This window comes from Emys orbicularis, chromosome 1 (genome assembly GCF_028017835.1).
Source record: "Emys orbicularis isolate rEmyOrb1 chromosome 1, rEmyOrb1.hap1, whole genome shotgun sequence".
NCBI lineage: Eukaryota > Metazoa > Chordata > Testudines > Emydidae > Emys > Emys orbicularis.
In genome coordinates, this window is record NC_088683.1 from 256285180 (window position 1) to 256311263 (window position 26084).

At 42.1% G+C, this 26084-nt stretch overlaps 1 protein-coding gene across 1 annotated transcript in view; it reads right to left on the minus strand.

Annotated features, from left to right (window-relative positions):
* Nucleotides 1-26084, minus strand: part of TMEM255B (transmembrane protein 255B) — a 136463-nt gene that overhangs the window by 17504 nt on the left and 92875 nt on the right. The window contains exons 5-7 of the mRNA XM_065406665.1: nt 14790-14870; nt 4503-4588; nt 190-349 (exon numbers count right to left, since the gene is read on the minus strand). Of these exons, the coding sequence (XP_065262737.1) occupies nt 190-349; nt 4503-4588; nt 14790-14870 (327 nt within the window). The remainder of the gene's footprint in view (nt 1-189; nt 350-4502; nt 4589-14789; nt 14871-26084) is intronic.

The following is a 26084-nucleotide window of genomic DNA, read 5'->3' on the forward strand; positions in this document are numbered from 1 at the left end:
TGACGCTACTTAGCTATAACACCTGGCCAGAGCACAGTCCAAGAACTCAAAGCTCATGCAGGAAACATTTTGTGAGCACTTGCTGTGTATGGTTCTGCTGTCTATTTTTTTAACACATTAGGTAACAGGATAATTAGCAACATACAGAAATCACCACTGATGAAAAGCTGCAGGACTTGCAAGTCTTACCATGTCTTTAAAGGCCCCAAGTATGGCTGCCGTGACTATCCCAAGAAACAATCCAACGATGTTCAGGACTGTGGAGGCCCACAGCAGCCGGTACAAGTGAACCACATCCTGACAGCTGTTCACTCCAAGAAACTCGTAGTAGCTGGTTGACTGTTCTGAACTGCAATGGGATAGAAATGGTGTCACTACTACATCAGTGATTTACAGAGCACCAGCCCAGCTAAATCCTAAAATGTTTAATTTTTTCTCAGGCAAAATAGCTGAAGCAAGAGCAAGTAGCCCAGCCCTGTCTGAACGAGGAAATTGTACACAAACATTCCCACAGGAGCTAACATTGCTCAGCTAACCCCCTGGGAGTTCTGGTATAGATTCTCTGCAGCATGACCTGTTTTTTTAATCACTATGTCAAATTAAACTGGTTTAACAAAAAATAAAGCTACCAATGGCCATGCTAGGGGAGCCCCCAGTGCTACCCCTCATTCAGCTGACAAGCATTAGCACATGTGGGGATTTTTTGGTACAATTTTCTAGCATAGCTACGGCACGAATAGGTGATGCTACATTTCTAATTTGCAGGCACTCTTACTAATGTGTTTGAGAGCAGCTACCAGCTAAAACATGACTAGCACAGCTTCCTCCTTAGTTCACCTGTAAGCATTGCTTCAAGGATCCTTGTCGAATGTGCATGTTGCTTAAGAAGTGAATCCAAGAACAGGGAAGGGAGATTTTACTAACTGGCTACATTTGCATAGTGTCTGTGGTTTCAAACTGACAGAGGCAACACAATTCAGGACCTAATGGATATCAAAAAGATGTTTCTTCAAATTGCAGATTGTGCTATCTAGAAATAATATTTTACATTCATACATAGCAACTGCTATTACAAACCAGGCAAATTATGAACCCAAGCTTTGTTTGCTGCAGAGTCTGTGTACTGTGTGGTATTTGGAGAAACCAGATCCCATGTTTTGAAACACCCTGCTATTCTATTTGCAAACACAAGGCAAACACAACTGCCGAGTAGTAACACTTTCCCACCCACCCACTTCCATACCAGCTATCTCAGCTGGAGAGAGTTTCTGCCTGCTTGCTCTAGGGATATGTGTGCTACCTCCGAAGCCCTTCCCTTCACCATGGGGACATTTTGATGAAAGGCAGAGAAGAGTGTCCTGTGAAATTTTTGCTCTGAATTCCAGTGAGGCTCATGGAGTGCAACTGGGGATGCTGGGTAGGGAAAATGCTAAGGAGAATGGGAAGGCATGGAGAAACCTAAAGTGCTCCTGTGCAGAGCCAAGCCAGCTCTGAGTATTTATATAAATAACAAACCTGTTGCTGCGGTGCATAGTTGTGGCAGCACACCACCTGTTGCTGTGGTCAGCTACACCCCATCGTAGACATCAATCACCATAGCAGATAAAGCCAATGGTCCCCTTAGCACTGGTCACATTCACAAAGGTACTTAGGTGCTCTGCTGCCTAATGGCATCCTTAATTGTTATTGATAAATCTAAATATTTAATTGATTCTATGAAGTAGAACAGCTCCAACAGGAGAGACTGAGAGACCCGCCCCAGAATATCCAGCACCCCAGCGGTCAGAGCACTCACCTGTGCGGTGAGAGACCTGTGTTCAAGCGCCTGCTTGAGAGCAGGGATTCGACCTAAGATGTTCCACCTCCCAGGTGAGTTTCTGAACCACCAGCTTACTGGGCATTCTGGGACACACACCCCTCTGCACCCCCACAGACTGGCTTTTGTGCAAAGCCCTAGCCCACAGGGATGGTCTGAGCACTGGGACTGAAATGGCTTTGCACATGCCTGCGGGCAGAAATGTAGGTGCTTTGGGGACTTTAGGATGAGATGGCAGCTGAGCCATGGCTTTGAGAACGTCCATGATGCCTAAATGTTGAACACAAGTGCCTAAGCACCTTTGTGAATCTAGCTCTTCACCTCTCTGTGCCTGTTTTCCCTTGCACCCTGTACAATCTGCACAGGCAAAACAGCTAAAGCCTTTAGGGCAGAGATGGTCTCTGTTTGTTCATTGATTAGCCCAATGGGGCCTTGATCTTGGTTGGGGTCTCTCGGCACTATCACAATATAAATAGATAATAAAATCATCTCCTGTCTTGGATGGTGACCAGTACTAGGTGCTTCACAGGGAGGTGCAAGAAGGCCCATAATGTACAGGCTCCATGGGCTGCCTACAGGGGAGTTTCTTCCAAGCCTCTATCAGTTAGCGGTTCATGCCCAGAAGCAAAAGGGTTAACTTTCAATCCCTTATATTTTTCACTCTATCCCATAACTGTGGATGTTCTATTTATCCATGTAAGGATCAATTCTGTGTTGTATCCTGCTAACCTCTTGGAGTCAATGTTACCTTGCAGCAGTGAGATTCACCATTAATTATGTCTTGTTAAGAAAATATTCCCAGTTTCAATATATCGCCTTTCAATTCAGGTGGATTTCCCTTTGTTCTTATACTATATAAAGGGTGAATAGGACGGTCTAATTTACCTTTGCTATGCCATGCATTATTTTGTGCACCTCTATTGTTACCCTCTTATTTCTCACCTCTCTAACCAGGCCAAACCACTTCCTGAAAACCCTAAGAGTGAGGTTAAATAAAACATACACACACTAGGATGAGTGAATAAATTGCTTTCACTAAAATTACAAAAGTACAGATGGCACTAACCTGATCAGTAGCAGACATACCATGGCAGTTCGATTTAGCATCTCATAGGCCAGGAAAGAAAAGCATTCATCCAGGCTTTGACTTTGTCAAATTGGTTCTATAAATCTGAACCCCAGAAACTCATCCACTGCTCTAGCATTCTGGGGAAACTCGTATCTCCCTCTAGTCCCAAACTTCACTTTAATCTTTCAGGGAAGTAAAGCTTAACAAAATGTTTTGTTGTTGTTTTTTGGGGGGAGGGGGGGTGTTTGCAAAAGCAAAACATATTTGTCCATTTCTCTGCCAGTTTCACTGAAAACCTTCTCCCAAACTTGTATGACTTTTGGAATTCCCGTATGTGCCAACCTAGGTTTGAGGAGGGCTGGGTCATTCAGAGTTGCAGGCATGGGTAAAAACAAAAAATGAGAGCTCTGATGTGAACCTGGGGGGGTTCAGGAGGTCAATCTAGGGTGTGTGACACTAAAATGTGAAATAGCACTTTCCAGCTGGTACACAGAAAGCACAAGAGCCAGCATCTCCCCCTTCCCTACCAGCCCCACCCCACCCCAGGAGATTTTCCTGAGAGTTTCCTGCTCTTTACACAACATGATGCTGCTTGCAATGGTACTGACGTACATGTGTGCAATAAGGAAGGCACTGGGAAGGGATTTCAGGCTGGAAATAAATCTCATGAGTTTATTTTGTTTGGCAATAGTGTTATTTGCCAGGTAGGGGAGGCCACATCAGCCTGCTGCACCACCACTCTGAGCTCATCTTGGGCTAGCCTCTCTCCAAGGGCTGATTTAGTCACCTACTGTTACTTGACTAGCATATTCATGCACTTCCACGGTTATATCTTCTCAGCCTGTGTTTTGGTAAGATTGACTTAAAATGGAAACCTTTTGGAAATATGATCAACATTCTCCTTTATACTGTACCTATCCTCATGGCCATTGAGTAAAATCCCTTGAGCACATAAATGCTTGTGAAAACGCCAAGGCCCTGCCTAGGATGTACAGTTTTGACATGGAAACGATATTTCCATTAATTTTGCTCCCAGAGATCAGTGAACAAATGATCACATGAAATCCATTTTGAAAATTGTAATGCAAGCTCACCAAAGAGTCTTTACAAGGTTGTGCTTTATTTATTTATTTATTTATTTTGGTGGCCACATAACAAAATCCTACGGACAATTTTTAAAGAAAACCCACTGAAATAATAAGAGCACTGAGGGGCAAACCATGTCCCCATCTCCACTGTGAGCAGGGCCCCAGAGACAGTTTATCCTACATGTCCATGGGGAAGGGAGAACAGGATCAGGGGAATGCACACTCCTGTGCAGTTCAGACCTCACCATAGGGACCTACTGTGCGGCTGAATGCAGGGGAGCTATTTGTATTATGTGAAGGGTGCTGCAGGCAATGTGGGTGCTATTGCAGCTTTTTGGCCATGCACTGGCTCTGCAGTTTGGGGTGGGGAGTATTCATGTGCCTTCTCACAGGGTTATCACCAGTGCACAGCCTGCTAGCCAGCTGTGTGCTGATTCCCAGGATACTGGCCTAAATGCAAAGGGTCTGTACTCTAGAATACACATACTGTACAAATAAACATACACATTCTGATAGAGCATGTACTTACTTTTCACAATTGTACAGGTCACAGCAATAGCATGTATTGCTCTTTACTCTCAGCTGGCACTTGCTGCTTAAGGTGTAACACGTTACCTGGGAATAAGAGAAGGGATCATTCTTTAGTCTAAGTACTGTAGCTACAGCCTGGCCACCATTTTACAAGTCATCCCATTGACCACATAGAAGCAACACATTTGGTTTACTCTCAGGTGCTTGCACTGGTACAAAAATTAACTTTCACCCAAAGGAGAGGAAGCAGGCAAAGAGGCCACAGTGAAACTACAGCATTATACAATAACTGACAGGTATCCAAACATTCCTTTCGGATCGGAAACTGGAGAGTAACTGTACAAACCACCTCCTGCCAGAGTGTCTTCAGCATTCAAACACAATACATACAACCCCAGAAAAGGTTCTTGCATTTTTTGTTTAAAGCACCATAAAAATACTGAAAATATTTCCCCTCAGATGTTATAAGGCTTTGCTGTCATGAACTTGTTGGATCAAATCTGTTCACCTTTTTTTATAATCTAAACGTGATATCATGGGCCTGATTCTCATTTACACTAAGGCCCCTTTCTGCAGCCAGAGATGTGAATAATAATATTCTCTAGTGAATTATATTAAGTCTTTCTGTCTACCTGTTAGAACCTCCTGCATCTCCTGAACAGGGCCGGCTCCAGCTTTTTTGCCGCCCCAAACGGCGAAGGGAAAAAAAAGAAAAGATAAAGCACTTTGGCGGCAGCTCTACCGCGCCGCTTCATTCTTCAGCGGCAATTCGGCAGCAGGTCCTTCGCTCCAAGAGGGACTGAGGGACCCGCTGCCGAATTACTGCCAAAGACCTGGACGTGCCGCCCCTTTCCATTGGCCACCCCAAGCACCTGCTTCGTTTGCTGGTGCCTGGAGCCGGCCCTGCTCCTGAAGGTCTCACTCCTTCTCCCTTCAGCTTTTATTACACCAGAATAAAAAAATGTAGAACAAAAACCAAAATATAATAGGAAAAAAGTCTAAGCAATTAAGCAAATGAGTACCATTTCCAGCAAGCTCTGGAATACAGAAATGAAAAGGTTGCTTTGTGAGACTATGGACTCTAGAGAACAGACATATAAATGCAGACATATGCAAGTCACACTGTATTCAGACAAGAGATCATTTTAATGACCCTTACAATGTAATATGCATACATCATTTCTATTTGACATAGCAGGCTAATTGTAATATTTTATACGCAAGTTTCTTTTTGAGGTCTTTAGCTTTATTAATAGAGTTTCAAAATATTGGAACTGCTAATGGTATGGAAAATACAATATTGCTACCTTCTTTCTTAAGTATGCTGTGACCATTCAGAAAGGTTCTGTTTGTACTATGAAAAGAGCATTTACTAGTGAATGGAGCCTTTCTCCTCATGAAAGAGATGGTAGCAACAGGCTTAGGAATAAATTGCTGCCTTTGAAAAGCACTTATCAGATGACCTCTGTCACATGCCCATCCAATAATGTATTATTCCATGAGAGAATATGGTGACTCTGGAAGACGTGAACAGCTCAAAGAAAAAAACAACAGAGAAGAAGGGGGGCCACACAAAGACTAAGGAGTGAACAAAGGAAGTCAGTGACAGAAACAGATAGAATTTGATGTTTTCGCCTCACAGTAAATGCAAGAATATCTCATAGACTCATAGACTTTAAGGTCAGAAGGGACCATTATGATCATCTAGTCTGACCTCCTGCACAATGCAGGCCACAGAATCTCACCCACCCACTCCTGTAACAAACCCCTAACCTACGTCTGAGCTATTTAAGTCCTCAAATCGTGGTTTAAAGACCTCAAGGTGCAGAGAATCCTCCAGCAAGTGACCCGTGCCCCACGCTGCAGAGGAAGGCGAAACACCTCCAGGGCCTCTGCCAATCTGCCCTGGAGGAAAATTCCTTCCCGACCCCAAATATGGCGATCAGTTAAACCCTGAGCATGTGGGCAAGACTCACCAGCCAGCACCCAGGAAAGAATTCTCTGTAGTAACTCAGATCCCACCCCATCTAACATCCCATCACAGACCATTGAGCATATTTACCTGCTAATAATCAAAGATCAATTAATTGCCAAAATTAGGCTATCGCATCATACCATCCCCTCCATAAACTTATCAAGCTTAGTCTTGAAGCCAGATATGTCTTTTGACCCCACTACTCCCCTTGGAAGGCTGTTCCAGAACTTCACTCCTCTAATGGTTAGAAACCTTCGTCTAATTTCAAGTCTAAACTTCCTAATGTCCAGTTTATATCCATTTGTTCTTGTGTCCACATTGGTACTAAGCTTAAATAATTCCTCTCCCTCCCTGATATTTATCCCTCTGATATATTTATAAAGAGCAATCATATCTCCCCTCAGCCTTCTTTTGGTTAGGCTAAACAAGCCAAGCTCTTTGAGTCTCCTTTCATAAGACAGGTTTTCCATTCCTCGGATCATCGTAGTAGCCCTTCTCTGTACCTGTTCCAGTTTGAATTCATCCTACTTAAACATGGGAGACCAGAACTGCACACAGTATTCCAGATGAGGTCTCACCAGTGCCTTGTATAACGGTAGTAACACCTCCTTATCTTTACTGGAAATACCTCGCCTGATGCATCCCAAGACCGCATTACCTTTTTTAACGCCCATATCGCATTGGCGGCTCATAGTCATCCTGTGATCAACCAATACTCCGAGGTCCTTCTCCTCCTCTGTTACTTCCAATTGATGTGTCCCCAATTTATAAACAAAATTCTTGTTATTAATCCCTAAATGCATGACCTTGCACTTTTCACTATTAAATTTCATCCTATTACTATTACTTCAGTTTACAAGATCATCCAGATCTTCCTATATGATATCCCGGTCCTTCTCTGTATTAGCAATACCTCCCAGCTTTGTGTCATCCGCAAACTTTATTAGCACATTCCCACTTTTTGTGCCAAGGTCAGTAATAAAAAGATTAAATAAGATTGGTCCCAAAACTGATCCCTGAGGAACTCCACTAGTAACCTCCTTCCAGCCTGACAGTTCACCTTTCAGTATGACCTGTTGTAGTCTCCCCTTTAACCAGTTCCTTATCCACCTTTCAATTTTCATAATGATCCCCATCTTTTCCAATTTAGCTAATAATTCCCCATGTGGAACCGTATCAAATGCCTTACTGAAATCGAGGTAAATTAGATCTACTGCATTTCCTTTGTCTAAAAAAATCTGTTACCTTCTCAAAGAAGGAGATCAGGTTGGTTTGGCACAATCTACCTTTTGTAAAACCATATTGTATTTTGTCCCAATTACCATTGACCTCAATGTCCTTAACTACTTTTTCCTTCAAAATTTTTTCCAAGACCTTTCATACTACAGATGTCAAACTGACAGGCCTATAGTTACTCGGATCACTTTTTTTTCCTTTCTTAAAAATAGGAACCATGTTAGCAATTCTCCAGTCGTACGGTACAACCCCTGAGTTTACTGATTCATTAAAAATTCTTGCTAATGGGCTTGCAGTTTCATGTGCCAGTTCCTTTAATATTCTTGGATGAAGATTATCTGGGCCCCCCCGATTTAGTCCCATTAAGCTGTTCGAGTTTGGCTTCTACCTCGGATGTGGTAATATCTACCTCCATATCCTCATTCCCATTTGTCATCCTACCATTATCCCTAAGCTCCTCATTAGCCTCATTAAAGACTGAGGCAAAGTATTTGTTTAGATATTGGGCCATGCCTAGATTATCCTTAACCTCCACTCCATCCTCAGTGTTTAGCGATCCCACTTCTTTCTTTGTTTTCTTATTTATATGGCTATAGAACCTTTTACTATTGGTTTTAATTCCCTTTGCAAGGTCCAACTCTACATGGCTTTTGGCCTTTCTCACTTTATCCCTACACGTTCTGACCTCAATAAGGTAGCTTTCCTTGCTAATCCCTCCCATCTTCCACTCCTTGTAGGCTTTCTGCTTTTTCTTAATCACCTCTCTGAGATGCTTGCTCATCCAGCTTGGTCTACATCTCCTGCCTATGATTTTTTTCCCCTTTCTTGGGATGCAGGCCTCTGATAGTTTCTGCAACTTTGACTTGAAGTAATTCCAGGCCTCCTCCACCTTTAGATCCACAAGTTCTTCAGTCCAATCCACTTCCCTAACTAATTTCCTTAATTCTTTAAAGTTAGCTCTTTTAAAATAAAAAACCCTAGTCCCAGATCTATTTTTGTTTATCCTTCCATTTAGTTTGAACTGGATTAGCTCATGATCGCTCGAACCAAGGTTGTCCCCTACAACCATTTCTTCTATCAGATCCTCACTACTCACCAAAACCAAATCTAAAATGGCAACGCCTCTTGTTGGTTTTTCAACTACTTGGTGAAGGAATCCATCAGCTATCGCATCCAGGAAAATCGGAGCCCTATTATTATTACTAGCACTTGTCCTCCAGTCTATATCTGGGAAGTTAAAGTCTCCCATGATCACACAATTCCCATTAGTGTTTACTTCATTAAAAACATTAAAGAGGTCTCTATCCATATCCAAATCGGATCCCGGCGGTCTGTAGCACACCCCAAGCACTATCCCAGGGGAGGCTCTAGTAGCTTTCTTTCCCAATGTGATTTTTGCCCAGACAAACTCTGTCTTATCCATTCCATCCCTTCTTATTTCTTTACAGTCTACCTCATCATTGATATACAATGCTACTCCACCACCTTTGCCTTTATTTCTGTCTTTCCTAAACAACACATAGCCTTCAATACTTGTACTCCAGTCATGACTACTATTCCACCATGTTTCTGTTATCCCTATAATATCTGGTTTCACTTCCTGCACCAGTAGCTCTAGTTTCTCCATTTTGTTACCTAGGCTTTAGTGCACAAACATCTTAATTTTTGCCGTTTGGCTTCACTGACATTCTTTACCCAATTAGGCACAGACATTCTACCGCCAGCATTAGACTGGTATATTCACTACCCTTCCTCCTTACGTCCATTCTCATACCCACGGCTGTATCCTTTCTTACTTTGTTTTCTTCCTTCTCAATGTTAAATTCCGGCGTGGAGATTACCTGGACATCTCCCAACCATCTCCCCCAAATTCCTAGTTTAAAGCTCTCTTAATCAGTTGTGCCAGCCTCCATCCTAGAAGTCTATTTCCCTCCTTACTCAGGTGAAGTCCATCCCGAGAGAACAGTCCTCTGTCCATGAATGCTTCCCAGTGGCCATACATCCCAAAGCCCTCCTTATAGCACCGCTGCCTGAGCCATCTGTTGATCGCCATAATCTTGTCACACCTTTGTTGCCCTTCTCTAGGAACAGGCAGAATCCCACTGAAGATCACCTGAGCCTCGATTTCCTTAAGCGTCTTCCCCAGCCTGGCATAGAGTCCCTTGATACATTCCAGCGAGAATCTAGCCATATCATTTGTTCCCACATGAAGGACAATCAGCAGATTCTTTCCCGCTCCCGTTAGGATCCTTTTCAGCCTCAGGTCCACATCCCGTATCTTAGCACCCGGCAGACAGCACACCCTTCTGTTCTCTGGATCAGCTCTAGTTACAGGCCTGTCTATTCTTCTCTGTAAGGAGTCCCCAATCACGTAGACTTGCCTTTTCCTGGTGATGGTGCGATTCTCCGGTCTAGCCCCTGCTCCTTCTGGCTGCAAGTCCTCTCAATTTCTATTGTCCCTTGCAATCCTCCGCAATCCATCCTGTATCCTCCTGGGGCTCATATTTGGTGTTGTTATCTCCACTGACTCTTCCCCTCTTCCTATAGGATTAGCTGCTCTTCTCTTCTTCCTTGCACTCTCACCTTCAGCGACCACCTGCTGTGCCCCTTCTTCATTTTCCAACTCCGCAAACCTGTTCCTGAGCTCTATTTCTCCTTCACTAACCTGTCTTTTCCTCTGTCTGGTTCTCTTAGTCACATGCTTCCACTGTCCACTTTCCTCACCCAGCAGTCTCCCCTCAGAGTTCTTTGGTCCTGCTTCCATCTGCAAGTCTGAGCTTTTTCCTTCAGTCTCATGTCTTTGCTCCATCATCTGCTCGAACCCTCTTCTAAACTCCACCAGAGTTTCCACCTGCATCTCCAATCCTCGGATCTTTTCTTCCATCAGCTCTATCAGGCAGCACTTCATGCAAACAAAACTCTTTTCAGATACCCCCTCCAGGATCATGTACATGCCACAGCTTCCACATCCAGTCATCCTCATTGTGTCTTCCACTGCTGCCTCTGTATTGGTCATGGCCTTCCCACCTAAAACCTGTTAGTCCGGGAAACACAAATCAAACCACCAACACCCACAGCAAAACAAACCCCCAACGGGCACCAAAACACCAGCAGAACACCACCCCCTCCCTTCACTAGCCTGTCTATTCCTCTGCCTAGCTCTCTTAGTCTCCCCTTGCAAACTCCCATTGAAACTCCCCTGTTTACAGCTCTGTTTGCTGGCTCCTGTGCCGCTGCAGCTGTTTATGCCGCTGCCTGACTGGCTGGCTGGCTACCTTCAATTGGTGCTAAGAGGAGGTCAAGGCACAACAGCCAAAACTTGAAAAAGGTAACAGTCTGGTCACTGAAATGCAGACATAGGACTTGATATGCAGAACAAACACAAATGGCACATGGTTTAGGGTCTGATTCTACCACCCTAGCTCACATTAAGTAATACCTTACTCCTACTGAAACCAATGGACTTTGTGCAGGGCCCACAACTGATGAGGCTGGAGAAGAAAAGAAAAAGAAAAGCAGCGTGCCCTTGGCGTAGGCCAAGATACCATACAATGGATACAAGCTAACTGAGAGAACATCACAACATGATATAGGTCCCGGACTCAGCAAAGTACTTAAGCACATCTTTCACTTTAAGTATGAGCCTACATCTCATTGAAGTCATGAGTTTGCTCGATGAGTCGTGTCACAACCTGGCCTAGTCCCCCTTTGCAAGGACTGGTTTGTGTGGACCCAACCACTGGATCTCACATGCTACTAAGCCACCGAGCCTGGGAAGAGCTGGGTCACTGTTCACACCTCTGGGTCCCTCCCAGGGGCAGACTTCATGGCTGCTCCCCTTCCTGGGGATGTGGGGTCCCACAGCCTGTCTGCCTTAGACCCTGAAGCCAACACTTCAGCCCTCTTGAGCCTCCTACCCCCACATTTGCTTATACATTCCCCCTCAGAGGTCCACCTTCCTGTGGGCACTTTGAGGGTCTCAATTAACCCCTTCAGGAAAAATGTGGCAGGCAAATATGGAATACAGGCTTAGCAAAGGAATTTCTTAACCACAGCCACTTTACTCATAAGAAATCACTAGAGAATTACAAATCTTTGCAAAATAACGAAAGTCCTGAGATCTGGTTCTCACTCCTTCTGTGAGCCTGAGTTCTGGTCAGCGTTTCAGGCAAGGCAGAGTCCCCCCCTGCCTCTTCTCTCTTTCCAACCTTGTTTTCTGGCACGTGGTGATGGTCGGTCCTACTGATCAGAGAAGCCCACCCTTGAATACAGTCTCTGTCCCTATTTTGCCCATGTGCTCCAGCTGGGCAATTCTAGACCCTTCCCCCAGCTTGGCTTATGTGCAGAGAGTCCACTGTCCCATGAAGATGGTCTAGTAGTTGACAGATAATCAAAGGTTGATTGCTCTGTGCTAACTTCACTATCACACTCATTCAACCAGGTGTCAAGCCCCTTTCCTGGGTAAGGTGTCTGTCTCATATATATCACAATAACCCTGCCCTGGGCAAGGTATACATGTGTTCAGTCTGTAATACAAACTGGATGCTCTAATCCAAAGTGGAGGTTACACTATGAAATGAAGGTCACAATGAAGGTTACAATCCAAGATGGAGGCTGCAATACATAATTCACAATTTGATACAGATGTAGCTTACTCCATCACAAACCCACTGAATTATGGTGTGTTTTGTTTACCTCTGTCTTTTTTACTTCAAGTCAATGGGACTTCAGTACATGCATAAGTGCTTTCCTGAACTGAAGGCATAAATCACCAAGGGCCTGATTCTGCTGCCCTTCCTCACACTGAATAGTAACTTACTTTATGAGGAGACCCACTAGTTTCAGTGACTACAGCAATCTAATCAAGTGCCACTATACTGCATGACGTGGCAGCATCTTAAATCTATCTGTAAAATAAAGTTGGTGCAGAACTTAGCCACTTGCTTGTTACAGGGGGCATCTACCTGGCAGCACGTGACACTAGTGCTTTTGGATGTGTGCTGGTCACCTATTGGCAACTAGGTAAAATTTAAGCTGCTGGTTGGTTCTAACCTATCACATATGTTCGTATTGGCCTGGGACCTATGTATCTTAAAGACTTCCTCTCTCCTTATGCCATGCTGCCAGACTCGAGATCAGGAGGGACTCCAGAGTTGATGCCCCATTTGTACAAGAGAGGAGGGGTGCCTGGAAGGCCATTCTCTGTGATGACCCTGTGGTTCTGGGACTCACTCTTGGTTTGAAATTGTCCTAGTTTATCAACATTCAAGGCATGCTGCAAGGCCCATACATTTGCCCTGTCTGAAAGAGTTTGGGAGTAATATTAGAAGAAGACTGTAAAGATCTTAAATATATTTTCAGCTTCTGAGTTATGAGATATACTAATTATTGGATGAGAGGGTTACTGGAGTTGTCTATTTTAAAACTGAATTTTTAAAACGTGCTTGGAGTGCCAAGAACAAGCACTCCTTTTTATGAGAGCAGTGAATAAATCCAAACAAATAAATACTCAATGTGAGCAAGGGGGACAGAATCAGGCACTAAATCATGTGCCACTTGTGGTTATTCTGCATGTCAAGTCCCATTCCTTCATTTCAGAGACCAGATTATTATCTTTTTCATGTTTTGCCTGGTTGTGCCTCTCCATGCCCTCAACACCAATTTAAGAGATGTTCTCGCCTCATAGTAATTGCAAGAAAATCAAATTCCATCTGTTTCTGCCAAAGGAAGGAAATGAAACGAGCAAAGTCCACCAGTTATATATCACTTGCACGCTATCAATGGCTTTTCTAAGGAAACTTGTGCTCAGGAAAACTGCATGAAGCAAATAATCTGCCTTCTTGGTGAGAAATTTGCATGGAATGTGGGTCATGCCAGCTGGTAACCAGTTGGTTAAAATAAAAAACACAAAAGCTAAACGTGACAGCTGTGGATCAATATCTCTGGATTAGTTTACAGAAATCCAGTTCAATTCAGTTGGAAAAACATGTCAGTGGACAACCAGACAAGAATTTATTACAAGGGCATTAAAATAAAGATGCTATAAACCCATACTACTTTTTTTGCCAGAAGAGGGCAAAGATCTCAAAGCTGCTCAAATTTATACATTCCTAGGAGCTCTAGACATAGTCGAATATCTCTGATGCCTTTTAGAATCAAGAGGTCTGCTTGAGAAAATCCACAGGGAAGCTTAATCAACTTCTCTTTAGCAGAGAAATAGTTCTGTTTACTTGGTAGACATATCCCTGATATTTTTTATTTTGTGGGGAGAAGAGGGAATTAAAATTATGGGAAAAGATGCTGACACAGGTCCTATGTCTTATTGAGATAGGTCAGCAAGAAGATCAGTAAAATATTCCTTTAATATATTTTCTTAAACTACAGAATGCTCTGGTTCCAACTGCATTACTCATTTACACTTGTAAAAGACTTGACTTGTCTAATATTATTAACAGTAACATTTCCCATAAGCTCATTCAGAGCTGTGGAAAGAACTGTGATTATGGATATCTGGCTTCCTGTAAGCCCTAATACTGTTTGTTTATTTTCAGTTCGGCTCTGCTTTATTTCCTTCTTGCTACCACCAGTCTGGAATCCCACATTTGAGGGAAAAACACAGAATTAATAGAATTAATACTAAGGAACATGGGGGGGGGGGGGGGGGAAACTAAGTCTAGATTTTTCAGGAGGCAACCTATTTGGGTACGGTTATTCTTCCTGCCATTTTAATATGGTTGAGATAATAAAGGGAAGCTGAATACAGAATATGGACATTCTTGGCTTATATTAGATGATTACAGTGGAGATTTGAAGTTTTCTGGCTAATGCAAATTTATTAACTTAGATATTTACTACAATAGTCCAGGCAGCAAAACCTCCTCAGAGGATTATGTAATAAAGATGGAATGAGAATGGCTATATGTGATGTAAATATTATAGTCAACTCACAAAAACCTTCTGAGAAATACATTATTGAGGGTGCTATTGGGGGGAAAAAAAGAACATTTGGGCTTCTAATGAACCCCTCAGAACATCCCAAAGGAAATGAATGAGCTATGATATCATTTTGTTTACCTCTGTCTGGTAGGCATCGTATAAGAATCCTATTCCACTTGAATAAAACTGACACCTTCTAGTGTACAAAGGTCTAGGGTCCTGCAAGGAGAAAAAATATTCATGAAAGTATTTAATCCGGAATAACTGTGCAGTCATAATACCATCCCCCACTGCCAAAGGAACATGTTGGGGGACCAGTTAAGTGCCCTGCAGTGCGGTCTGCTTTCCAATCTGTATCTGCTCAGAAATCAGTGGCAAAGGGTTACATTTCCCTTGCCCTCTCTACCTCTAGGCTGTGCACGGATCATTTATTTTTCTCTGACCCAATGGCCTCCTTTGACAGACCAGCATCTCAATCATTTAATACCTTTTTTCCCTCCCTACTGCCTTCTTCCACACAGAGGTCAGATGAATAACATACTCTTCTGAGAATGGTACGGCCATTATTTCCCGCCGCATAAAATCTAATCCAATTAATTTTAGAATTAAAGAAAAGTATTTGGTAATTTATTTTACAATACAATGCCTTACTTTTAAAGATTTTAAGAGTCTTTTGCCATAGAGAGAACACAGAAAATAAAATAGGATCTTTAAATATACCACTCAATTTTTCATACAATAGGGCCCCAGGGCGCTAACTCTTCTCGTAAACTAGCTAACTAACTAAATAAATTGAAGAAAAGACAATAATGATATGAAGGAGAAAATCTAGAGCTGAGCTCATAATTCATAATGAATCAATATTTGCCTCTTTTTCTGTTCATGAATGGCTGCAAAAAGATTATGATTTTCTCAAATATATTCACTACTCAAATTTACTTCATTTTCTTGATGCAAAAATCTCCTCAGTGATAACACACAGGGAAAGCCTCACAGGAATATCTACTGGCTGGCAGGGAGGGGCATGCTTCAAGCAGCAGCCTGTTAGCAAATGACCACTTGAAGGCTACTGATGTTTGCCTCTGCTAAATTCAGGACTCTGAGTGGGATCCACAAAAGTACTAGGCACCTAAATCCCATTTTTAGGCACCACTGCAATCCACAAAACACCTGTTCAGCTGCCGTCTAACCCTGTGGGTGCCTCAAGTCACTCAGTACCTACGTTTTTGCAATAAAAGTTCCCTAGTGCCTATATTTCTGCCTCTGAGCATGTAATCTGCTTTCTCCCTTGAGGTGTCCAGGCACCCATCTCCTGCCTCTGACCCAGAGCGGTGCACGAATTGGGGAAGATAGGTGTTTGGCCACCTAAATAGCACGTGGGGCCCACTCCAGTAGGTATGCTCAGAGGCTGCCTATCAGACGGGGCCCCTTGGTGAGCTCACACAAAATAACTCAGAAGACGATGACTTCCCTTATAACCTTTAGCCCAATTGTTAGGGTACTCATGTGGGGACGTGGGAGAGCCCCAATTCAAGCCCCCCCCTCCCCCCCGCCTGAGGAGGAGAAAGGAGTTGAATAGGGATCTGTTACCCCTCAGGTGAGTGCCCAAACCACTGGGATATAGAGTCATTCAAACATTATCTCTGGCCCAATTAATATTTAATTATTCAATTATATAATTGCAGTGGAACAGCTTCAACAGGAGAGACTGAGGAAGCCCCGCATCTGACTATCCCATAGCCTAGTGGTTAGATCATTCACCTGCGAGCTGGCTGATTCCTGTTCAGATCCCATCTTCTATTCATCAGGCAGAAGCGGGACTTGAGCCAGGGATCTCCTACATCCCAGATGAGTACCTTAACCACCAGGCTAAAAGGTGATCAGAGAGGCCTTCCTCCCCCTGCTTTGTGCAGTATTAGCCAGACTTTGAGCACACCTACTGGATTGGGCCCTGCACATGACTTAGGCAGCTGAATGCCTGTCTTCCCCTGGTGCGGGAATCACAAACAGAGATAGGTTTCTCCCTCCAGCCTGGACTGAGGTTCCGAACTCCAAGAGGGGCGCTCGCTGTTCAGGACACACATCTTTCATTGGATAGTTTAGGCAGCTCTTGTCGACATCTTTCATTGGATAGGTTAGGCAGCTCCTGCCTAGAGTGCTGTTTTGCGGATCCCATTCCAAGGCCCCTCTCTCTCCCCAATCATTGTATGGGGAGCCTCAGTGCCAAACTCAGGCTTTGTGGATCACAGTGTTGTTCCTGTGAGTTTTCTAGGCACCTAAAAGCTAGAGCTAGGCATTGTGACAATGAGCGTCATAATCCCCAAGTCCCTTTTGTGGATTGTGTGTGTGCAGGGGAGGGATTTAATGACTGCACAGATCTCTCTCATCAGTTGTATTTCACAAAGCAAAGCAGAGTGTGGGAGGAGTGGGTCTGAATGAAGCTGGCACACACAAAAAATTCCAGCATTTTGCCATGCAGGTTTTTAAATATGTTGCTGAAGCCTAGTTCAGCAACTGAAGAGCTCTAAGACAGCTCTATCACAGAGTTTCAGTGAGACCACAGCAAGGAAGGGGGTGGGAACACCATTATCCACCAAAACCCTCTTTTCCTGCAAATTTATAGGCAAAGGACTCGTAACCCATTAGAAGAAATTCAACCCTCCCTCACCTGTCCTTTACTGTGGCAGCTTTGGTTTCAAAACCCGTTGAAAGCAGGTGTAAACTGGCAGCTGAAGCTAGGGCTGTGCTAGTTAAGATCTGCTCTCAATATTTTATAATGAACTGCATAAATCTGTAAAACCCAACAAGGCAATCAGAGAAAATGCAGAGTCCTGCAGGAACGAGACAGGTAGATTAATACAGCTCATTCATCATGTTACTTGCTTTGACCTTCTGATTACCCTGGCAAGCTAAAGTAATAGCTTGAAGACAACTGGCCTAAGGGTTGGGTGAAGCTTAACATTGCATCCAATAATATTTGTTTATACCACACAAGTAGAGAATTAATTGCTTCAGTAACTCCTACTCTTTGGAAGAACAGGAAATACCAGAGTGGTGGAAATAACATGTCGTTTCTAGCATTTGTAAAACTAGAAGGATGTTATTTTTCTACTCTGGGAAAACATTAGGTTTTAGCAGTAACTGCTTGGGGGGGAGGGAGAGGGAGAGAGGAGTAGTGAGCAGAGCTGAAAAGGAGCACAACACCAAGAGAAATGACGCTTGTTCCCAATATAGATATCGGTAACTTAATTAAAAATTGCCATTCGTTATGTCCACAGCAGAAGCAAGCTTCATATGTGATAATGGAAGCGCTGGAGCTAACCTTTGTTTGTGCTAATATCCTGCACTGTCAGAAGAGATACTCAGTGCTAATGTTGTCGAACACAGCTGATCTTACATATTTTTAGAGGAAGTGAGAGAATTCCCCCTTTTCCAGCACCAAACATAGGAAGAGGCCTTCGATTCTACTCTCCCAGCTCACATGATGTTCCTACCCTTTACGTCTCCTTCCTATTTAATAACAAACAAATGATTGCTTATCTCCTCCCTACTGCTTTGGCCACTAAGGGGGCACTTGATGTGTCCACATTGCTTGGCTGTCCCGGTGAGGACCAGAACAGGGGTGATGAACCAAACTGTTCAAAATAATCATTGTTTTACTGGAATGTTGTGTGGAGAAAATGATCAGGCCTTTGACTTGTAGTGGCCACTGTAAGTACAATTAATTCATTTGGTGCAACAGCATAGTAACCCCATACGTTTTTGCATGCAGCTACTTTTGAAAATGAAGTCATCTGAATATAGAGGGCAAATTTTCTGATCACAATCAATGCCTCTCAATGTATGTGTGTGTACATTAGCCTAAATTTAGTTGCCAAACTACATTTTTATTTGGGTGAAGAGTTCAGATTTAACAGATCAATGACCCACAAAGATACTAAAGATTAATTAACATTTAGTTTATTCAGATATCCAAATAAATCAATAAATCAGGGATACAGTCATCAAGGTTTGATTGTGCAGTATATTAAGGCTGCTGAAAAGTAGAACAAATAAGAACCATGATTTGACTTTTTTTTTTCTTTAAACTTGCTCATATACAATGCGGTCTGCCTGAAGATTAAGAGCACACAGAATATAATCACAGAGACATTAAAAAGTGTTTAAAAATTATCCTACAATATGTCATACTTTATTAACGCTTATATGATTTTATTGCTCCATGTAATGACAAAGGAAAATGAACCATGTTTCAAAGCTGTGAAAGTATTCCTACTGGACTGCTCATAAAATGCTGTCTGATTTTTTTATATTGCTATCTGCAGACTGCATATGCATATGAGAGAACTATCAATCCTTGACACTAATACGTATAGCAACACTTTCAGAAATACAGTAGGTCTACTCTTATACTCTATTAATATGTATTATTTTAACCTATTAACATTGACTAACATTTCACACCAAGAATATACTTTTGTTACATGTCCAAATAGTACTGAAGATAAATTAAAGAGATTCTATTAAAAACAGACTGATGTCATTTTTAGTGTGTGCACATTACACACACACAGTAAAAATGCCATTGACGTATTATAAAAAGACATTCTTTAATATACACACAGAGAGATGAAGAGATGACTAGGGCAGCTAGATGCTATGGTGATACAAATAATAACGTGTATTTAGCATGGGCTAAGAACTACTCTTTTGCAGTTCCCTGGAATACTGGGGGAAATGACAATTTTTCTTGAAAATTAATTCATTGTAGCACATAACTAAATAGCTAGACAAAATTCAGCTTCATGTTGTCAGTAAACCAGGGGTTCACCTGTGCTCTCCTCAGCAGGTCTATGACTAGTGGTGCTTTCCAATCTGCCCACTCTGAACCATCTCCCGTTAAAGGGGCATTACCCCAACAATGTTGTTTGCTGCTTGAAAAGCAGTGGGAAGGGAAAGAATAGCGCTGTGTGTGTACCCTATTACATGATCCTGCAAAGATGGAATGACAGTTCTCCATGGGGCCTGATCCTGCAAGGTGCTGAGCATATTTACATTCCCGTTGATATTACTTTCAACACAGGGCACTCAGAGTGAAATCCTGGCCCCAGGAAAGTCAAGGGGAGTTTTGTCACTGAGCTCAGTGGGACCAAGATTTTGCCTTAGCACTTTACAAGATGAGGCAGCTGAAAAGCACCTGTGAACTTCTGGGGTTTGACTGGCCTGGATCCTGCAGGGACCTCTTATGATTTACATTTTAGGCTGAGATTTCCATAACCATCTAAGGGATTTAGACGCTCAATTCCTATTAATTTCTGCCAAATCACAAAAGTCTCAGCCTTTGTGAACAATAATTTCAGACACAAAGGGACTGAACTGTAGCCCTCTCCCAACCTGGTTTTTGGTTTTGGAGTTTGGTGCACATATTAGGACATAGGTCTGACAAACAGAAGGCTGGGAGAGGAGAGTTAAGCCCAGAAAGAGAAGATTCTGGCCCAAATGCAAACAGTTTTGGTTTGGCTGATTTGCTGTTTTTAAAAGCACATGGCACAAAACCCACATTGTCCTGGATGCTGGCAGCATCCCATTGCAATTTTTGAAGAATAAAATAGCCTTTGAACAACATCTCCAGCAGATTTGGCACAGCTGGTTTTTGGGTTTGTTTGGTTTTTTTAGCTCAGGTATGGAATGCAGGTTTTCTTATCCCAATTTTTGTTTCCTTGGGGAAAAACATACATAGAGTAGATAATACAAAGAAAATTCCATGTTCTCTCTGTCTGAGCCCCATCCTACAGTTTCTGAAGGTTGCAACAAGCATAAACCTTGGTAAGTAACGCTTATGCAACACGTTGTGGATGTGAAACATTTATTAAAAATTATTATACACTAAGTGCTAATTTTTATTTTTCTATCATTTTTTATCCTCCAATACTCGATTAATGGCTATAGAAGCTCAGAAGTTCTGAGTTTCTCATTCATTTGTTTCTTGCTTATAAGTTAGGTTTTTGTACTGAGTACTCCTCGAGTTTAGTTGTGAGCACATTACAGATAGTAGCCAAGATTTTTCAAGATGATCTAAATCTAAAACCACACACAATAAGACAAGACTTCTCCAGAGATAGTTTTCCTGTGTAACAACAACTAAACTCTGGTTCCAAACATGTATCTGTATGTTTCTAGTTATTCTAATTCTCTTCAATATCAGGCCATCCGTTGCCTTTTTGGAAACATACATGCAAATACACAGGTGTATGTTACCTCATCGTTACTGCAGCAGGGCAAATGTAAATGTGAATTCCAAAATCATCTGTCTGCCAACCAAAATGGGCAGGCTGCCTTTGTGTTCAGTTACTAGAAAAACTACATTAATATGAAGGGAAGTGTTCTGGAGCTCCTGCCATTCCTAAATCTCTCTGATCAAGAACTGTTTCTTTGGCAAGAGGACATTAAATCATTTGGACAAAGCTCAAAGGAAGATGTGTGGCTGCTAAGTAAGGTAACCTCTAGAAAATCCCAGTGACTTTTATGAATGATCGGTTCCCTAATTTTTCTGGATTCATATATAAATAAAAATCTTGTGTTTTTTTTAAGTGTTACAGGAAACTTCTCTTCCCTATGACCAGCAGGACATTAGTGAATATCTGGGTTGAATATGTAGGATAGAATTTTCAATGCTGTCGTAAAGAGGGTATAATTCATAGGAACAGAATATTCTACCCCCCTTTGTACACATGACCCCGGCAACCCCTAATTTAAGCATAAAATTACACATTGTGGAACCATGAACAAGTTGCTCTCTCTGGCAATTATTTTCAGCTTCTACTTCCTGAAGTTCTGTGTAGAGATGTACAAAATTCAGTCTGCGATTTGCAATTTTTTGCAGTAAAAACAGACCCTTTCGTGTACTCTTGTAAAAAAAACAAAAAACAAACACCAACAACCCCCCCCCCTCCAATTTATTTTGCATAATTTCACAACTGGGGCGGGGAAGTAAAAACTGTGAACCCCTGAACTCTCCCTCCCATTCCATGCCACCAGAACTTTATAGGATTTACCCATTGTAGGGCCCAAGAAAATAAAATACACAATAAATAACAATATTGGTTGCACATCTTCTAGAAAGAAACCTTGGCCGCCTGGTGGATTAACAGAATGCCCTGCCAGTAATCATAGAATCGTAGAACTGGAGGGGACCTCGAGAGGTCATCTAGTCCAGTCCCCTGCACTCAAGGCAGGACTAAGTATTATCTAGACTGTCCCTGACAGGTGTTTGTCCAACCTGCTCTGAAAATGGTAGTGCAGAAAACTCTATTTTCAAATGTACTATTTACTTGTAGTACGTAAAACTATAAATCCCAGCAACCATGGGTGCTGCTACAACTGAACTTTATTTAAATAAACAAATGAAATCAATTTAACCAAGTAATCATTTTATATAGCATTTAAAAATAGGGTTCTGTTACTTTAAATATTGTTGCAGTTTCAATATTAGGCAGAGCATGTGTGCCCTCTAGAGGAAAATATATGTATCCTCTCCAGTACAGTAAAGTTCAACCAAAGGTTAGAAGCCACAGAATATAAACTCTGGGCTTTTCTTTCTTTCTTTCTTTCTGTTCATGCTCCCCTCCATTTTGTGTCATATTGGGGACAAACTCAGTTAGTGAGTAAGGGAAACATCTCAAAAAGAGGTTGTCATGACACGATCCCACTTCTCACCTAATCCCACAGAACCATTTTGCCTTGAACTCTGTGCATCAACTGAGAAGCAGCCTCTGTGTGTGTCATACTCACTTTACCCCAATGGTTTTCCAGGCAGGAATCCATGTGGCAGTTAACACTGGTTGAACCACCATCATGTCTCCTTCATGCCCCTCAAAAAGTATCAAGGTGCAAGGCTAGGGGAGAGTGGAAACAGAGGGACAGGGCTGTCTCTTCTTGCTGATGTCCCAGAATCCATGATTTGCACCCATAAGTCTCTGCAGAGTCAGCAGCTTGGCATTTGTACAGTGATTGGGCGGAGGTGGGGGGGGGGCATAAAAATGACATGAAGCCACCTTTACTTTGCTTCTCCCTAGAGCTGTTAGAAAAAAATATAAATTTCTTAAAATGTCAATGAAAACTTTTTACAATATAAAAAAAACTTTTTTTTTTTTAAATTTGCTGATCTTGGCCAGCTTAAAGGGCGGTCGAAATTTTTGCTGAACATTTTTTGAAAATTTTCCATATTTTTTTCTGCATTTTTTTTTTAAATCAGCTCTATGTTCTCCTCCCCATTCCCAGTCTTGGCCTGCACTGACCACAGGATCTAGCCCTCTATATCTTTTATTAGATGCATGACACTTCAGTTTTAATTTGCATTTGCAAGGGCTCTGCATCTGTTGTGAAGGAGACTCTCTGTAGAATTGCATCCAGTAGCTACTAGCGAATGGCAGAGAAAGAAGAGATAGATAGAACATTGACAATATAGCAGAAGGAAGAATGAGGATACTGCTAATAAGGATGCTGTTGATTTTCAAAGGTGATGAGTACCAGCACCTCCTTTTGACTCCAATGGAAGGTGGTATTGCTCAGACTAAAAGCATATAGTGCGTTAAAGTGCGCACACATATGCAGTGCATGTTATTGTTTAAAATGGTCAATGAAGATGAACAATTTAATGCAAATTACTTCCACAATGTTCTTTTAAATGGAAGCAAAAGCCTGGAAGAAATGTTTAATCAAACATATTAAACCACATGTCCATTTCAACACTCTTAAAATACTGTACACTAGCTCTCTTTAAGTGCCAAATGATTAGGAAGAGCTTAAATGATTATTTAATAGTCTAAAGTGTCAAGAGAAGAGAAGGACCCAGTCTGTCAAGTTAAATAGGAATTATAAAAAGAGGCCTTTGAAAGTGCAGCATGGAAGATAAATCATTCCTAGGAATGATGGGGAAATAAATCTATTTTATGAGGAAATGAGGTTATTAAAACCATAGCATTTGTTCTGCCTTTAGCACTGGAACTAGTCCAGTTCAGAACAGCAAAAACGGCAGGCTAGCTTTTTAGAATGCCGTACAGGCACCGACACGTACTGTGGTATGGGATGGGCAGAGAAGCACAATAAAGTACTTAAGCATATTGTGATGATTTCTGAACCTCTTGTAATTTAAAATGAAACCCACACACTCACACTGTTCCTGCCCTATCTGTCTGTCTACCCATCTATCTTGCCTCCATCACTATAGTACCAGAGTGCCTCTGTAGTAATAGGTGGCCTTTTAATAGGTCAAACTCTACCCACAGATGTGTGCAGTATCAGACTAGAAAAATCTGTTACTTATGAGAATGAGAAGCACAGGTGGTCCCATGAGTAGCAAGAAAGCTTCAGAAAATGGCTTGCCAATAGAATCTCACTCATTGTTTAAAAATCAGACCTTTCCTATTCCCTTTTCTATTTTAAGAGATATAGTGTGTGGGAAAAGTTTTGCAATATGTCTCAAGACAGCATGTGCTCAGTTTTAATTCCAAAGGGCTAGAGGATCTTATTATTGTGCTAATGATAGGCCTCTCTCAACTGATCAATATCAGGTTTACATTTTTTTGCACAAATATAGGTCAAACAGATTGAAAAATTTAGGCCCTGATTCTAAGGCTCTCTGCAGCACCTTTGCAATGACTTAGCTTTGAGGTTACTCTGATTGATGACTGGGGGGCCCGTCCTATGCACAGCAACAGGATTTTGGGAATGCAAATATATGCTGAATGCTGTTTTTGCACACACACCTTTGCTGATGCCCACTCAGCCTGTGCAGTACACTCCTTAACCACAGCCAGAGATTGGCCCATAACTTTGTAGCCTGTCAGCAGAGATAACATTGACAAGCAGGGCAAAATATGAAGAAAAAGTTTAGAGGAACAAGAACAAAGGCCTGTGGGACACCAATTTGGGGGGGGGGGGGAAGAATTATTATCCTGGAGTAACCTGAGAGAGTAATCGTGTTAGTGGGGAAGAAAACCATTGCACTGTGGAGTTAGCAAGATATAGGTGCCGAGGCAATGAAGGAGCAGAGAGTGATGTTCAGTCTCAAAAGCAACTGATAAGTCAGGTAGGATAAGAACAGCAGTGAGATCTTTGGTATTAGCCAGAAGCAAAATATTAATAACCATAGAGAGGGCTGTTCTGGTAGAATGGCCAGAACAAAAAACCAGGTATGAGTTATCAGAGAAGTCAATTTTTCCTCCCACAGCCAGCCTTACTCTGTTTTTTTCTCCCTCTGGGCAGATTTTTCACAATTATTTTCTTTCAAACTTCTCTGCACAATCCTAGTGACCTTATCCTCCAATGTTCATGGACTTCCACACTTTCCTTTCAGTTGCATATTTCACTTTCAGGGTTTTTGGTTTTGTAGCATCACAGTGTCCCAATTTATTGTCAGTCACAAACACACTGCCAGTTTACTGGGTATTTTGTGCTTTTAGAGAATAGGAGAACATAAAAATAACGGACACAGAGTTCAGTCCAAATAACTGAACTTTTACCAGCTATGGACCATAATTTCCCCTCCCAGAGACAAATCCCTGGGAAAGAATAAAGAATTCAGAACATTCATCATGATCATCTTGTGCTCCTGAAGGGACAGGAAATTGTATCCCAGTGAAGGAGGCAAGGACATAACCTGTAAGAAACCCCTTGCCAAGCAGTAGCAGAGCTAGGTTTTGCAACTGGAGGAGAAAGGGTGGGTGATGTATGGCGGTGCCATCTCAAGAACATAAGAACGGCCATACTGGGTCAGACCAAAGGTCCATCTAGCCCAGTATTCTCTCTTCTGACAGTGGCCAATGCCAGGTGCCCCAGAGGGAATGAACAGAACAGTGCATTTTATTGAGTGATCCATCCCTTGTCATCCAGGCCCAGCATCTAGCATGGGGTTGCAACCCTGACCATCTTAGCTAATAGCCATTGATGGACCTATCCTTTGTGAATTTATCTAATTTCTTTTTAGCCCCAGTTATACTTTTGGCCTTCACAACATTCCCAGCAATGAATTTCACAGGTTGATTGTTTATTGTGTGAAGAATTACTTCCTTATGTTAAATTAATATGCAGCTGGTATAAAACTAATTGAGTGATCTCTGAATCTTGCGTTATATGAAGGGGTAAATAACACTTCCTTATTCACTTTCTCCAAACCGTTCATGATTTTATAGACCTTTATCATGTCCCCCCCTTAGTCATCTCTTTTCTAAGCTCAGAAGTCCCAGTCTTTTAAATCTCTCCTCATAAGGAAGCTGTTCCATACCCCTAATCATTTTTGTTGCCCTTCTCTGTGCTTTTTCCAATTCTAATGTATCTTTTTTGAGGTGGGGCCAATTACTCTATTGGCTTGTTAATTTCATACATGATCGTGCCTGTGTATTTTACATGTTGTTATGACTGCGGCACCCTCCA